Genomic DNA, 2,388 nt, shown 5'->3' on the forward strand with positions numbered 1-2,388 from the left:
AGAAAAAGAAAAAGAAAGGAAACAATTTCATTCCCTACTGAAAACAAAACACAAAACCCAACCCCAACCCACCGATACCTTGCCTTACCGATTTTTGAGAAAACAATTAAAGAGTTGGAGGAGAAAGAAAAAGGGGGAAAGGGAGAGGGAGATGGCGAGGCAGGGTATCGTAGCTTAGGTCTGATTGATTCTCTTGAATGAAAGACTATAGCTTGGTGTTACAACTCAGACAAGTAGTTGTCTTCATCATTATCTACTTACTATATCTTGAAGTTATAATCTAGAGTTTGACGATTAGAAGTATGACACATGAAATATCACATGAATCTGGCATCTTCTATACTTGAGCACAAGAATTTACTACATGTCAAAAGGCTTTTAAATTGAATACTAAACTATAATAATTGCTATCTATCAGAAGAGAATAACCCTTTCCCCCTCTTGATCTCTCACTCTTTCACTTTTCCTTTCTTTCTTTCTCCCTTTTTAGCTCCTTAATTGCGTTTTCTTAGAAATTAGCGAGCAAGGGTATCGATGGGGTGGGGTTGGCTTTTGTGTTTTGTTCCCCTTATTTCTTATTTTATTTTATCTTTTGTAATAATAGTTTTACATTTTCTTTAAATTAGAAAAAATAAAAATAAAAAAGACCCCAAAACGACGTCGTTTTGGTTAGTAAATGACAACAACTAACGGAAGGGTAACAGATGACTTAATTGACAAAATTTAAAACTTAGAGGACTAAAATAACAAAATTAAAATTAGAAGACTGAAATAAGAAAAATTGAAACTTAAATGATCAATTTTGAATTTTGGCAAAAAAAAAAAAAAAACAATTTAGAAAAAAAGAGAAAAAAACGGTTAATATAAAATCCAGCTGGTCCGTCAGATTTTATCACATGCCCTACTGCCAAACACGTCTCTCTACACACCTTTGGATATATATAATCTCGCCCTACTCCCCATCACGCCAAAGACTCAGTCAAACTCACTCCCTCACATATAGAGAGAGAGAGAGAAAAAGGCGATTTGGGTTTGTTAGGGTTTTCTCTTCTTTTGTGAGAGAAACACACACACAGAGAGAGAAAAAGCAAGCAAAGAAAAGATCTAAGCAATGGGTGAGAGGCTGAGCGGAACGGTGAAGTGGTTCAATGACCAGAAGGGGTTCGGTTTCATAACCCCCAACGACGGCGGCGAGGACCTCTTCGTCCACCAATCCTCCATCAGATCCGACGGTTTCCGCAGCCTCGGCGAGGGTGAGACCGTCGAGTACCAGATCGAGTCTGGAAACGACGGCCGCACCAAGGCCGTCGACGTCACCGGTCCCAACGAGGGTCCGGTCCAGGGCTCGCGTGGCGGAGGCGGCGGTGGAGCTGGAGGAGGAGGAGGCGGGAGAAGCTCTCGCGGTGGAGGGGGATATGGAGGCGGTGGGAGATCTGGAGGCGGACGTGGCGGTGGCGGTGGAGGTTACGGAGGCGGCGGCTACGGCGGTGGTGGTTACGGAGGAGGCAGCTATGGTGGTGGTGGCGGTGGGTACGGAGGCGGTGGCGGTGGAGGAGGGAGTTGTTACAAGTGTGGGGAGAGCGGTCACTTTGCTAGGGATTGTTATCAGTCTGGAGGAGGAAACAGCGGCGGAGGCGGCGGCGGCGGTGGCGGTTGCTACAACTGCGGTGGAACTGGGCATTTCGCTAGGGAGTGTCCTAACAGCAGTAATCGTTGATTTCATTCAACTGTATGGGGGTGGTTTTGAAAAAAAAGAAAAAGCAAAAAAAAAGCAGTGTCGTTTTGGGGTCTATGTTTGTCGTTTTAATGGGACTTTGTAATGTTCGTTTGCTTGGATTTTGGATTAGGTCCATTTAGGATTTAAGAAGTATTTGGGTATTGCTGGTTAATTTTGGCTTTTTGAAATATGGATGCTTTGCTTAATGTTGTGTTTTTGATATTATCAGTGGTATGGTTAGTGTGAGTTTAGAATGCTCATTTTCAAGTTTCTATACACACATTATATGAATACATGCCGGCTTTATTAGACTAAATTTGTGGGTTTTTTTTTGTTTGTTCTTCAATTCTTATTGTTGTTGAATGTGGAATCTACTATTTGATGTTTTGGTACAGTTGGGTCATTCATGATGGCTTGCTTTTTGGGACAAAGCACAGAAAAGTGTAATGGCTATGCCTGTACTTCTTTAGGTAAAGGGTTAGATTATTGGGCCATAGAACACACTAAAGGCATCGAATTATTAGAGAGATGGGAACACTTTGCTTTGTGCTTGGTGCTCTTTTGGAAGATTGATGGGTTTTATGTTGCTTGGCACGGTATATAATAATGATGATAGGAATTTTGGTACATGGAAAAAAAAATTGTGATGTTCGTTTATAATTGTAGTTGAA

The 2,388-nt window shown here is 41.7% G+C and overlaps 1 protein-coding gene across 1 annotated transcript; it reads left to right on the plus strand.

The window, feature by feature from the left end:
• Positions 1 to 958: 958 nt before the first annotated feature.
• LOC115969597 (glycine-rich protein 2-like) lies at positions 959 to 2,033 on the plus strand. Its single transcript, XM_031089284.1, has one exon. It carries the CDS (start codon positions 1,112 to 1,114, stop codon positions 1,715 to 1,717), a length of 606 nt encoding a protein of 201 aa, XP_030945144.1. The 5' UTR covers positions 959 to 1,111; the 3' UTR covers positions 1,718 to 2,033.
• Positions 2,034 to 2,388: the final 355 nt, after the last annotated feature.

Source organism: Quercus lobata, chromosome 11, assembly GCF_001633185.2.
Source record: "Quercus lobata isolate SW786 chromosome 11, ValleyOak3.0 Primary Assembly, whole genome shotgun sequence".
Classification (NCBI taxonomy): Eukaryota; Viridiplantae; Streptophyta; class Magnoliopsida; order Fagales; family Fagaceae; genus Quercus; species Quercus lobata.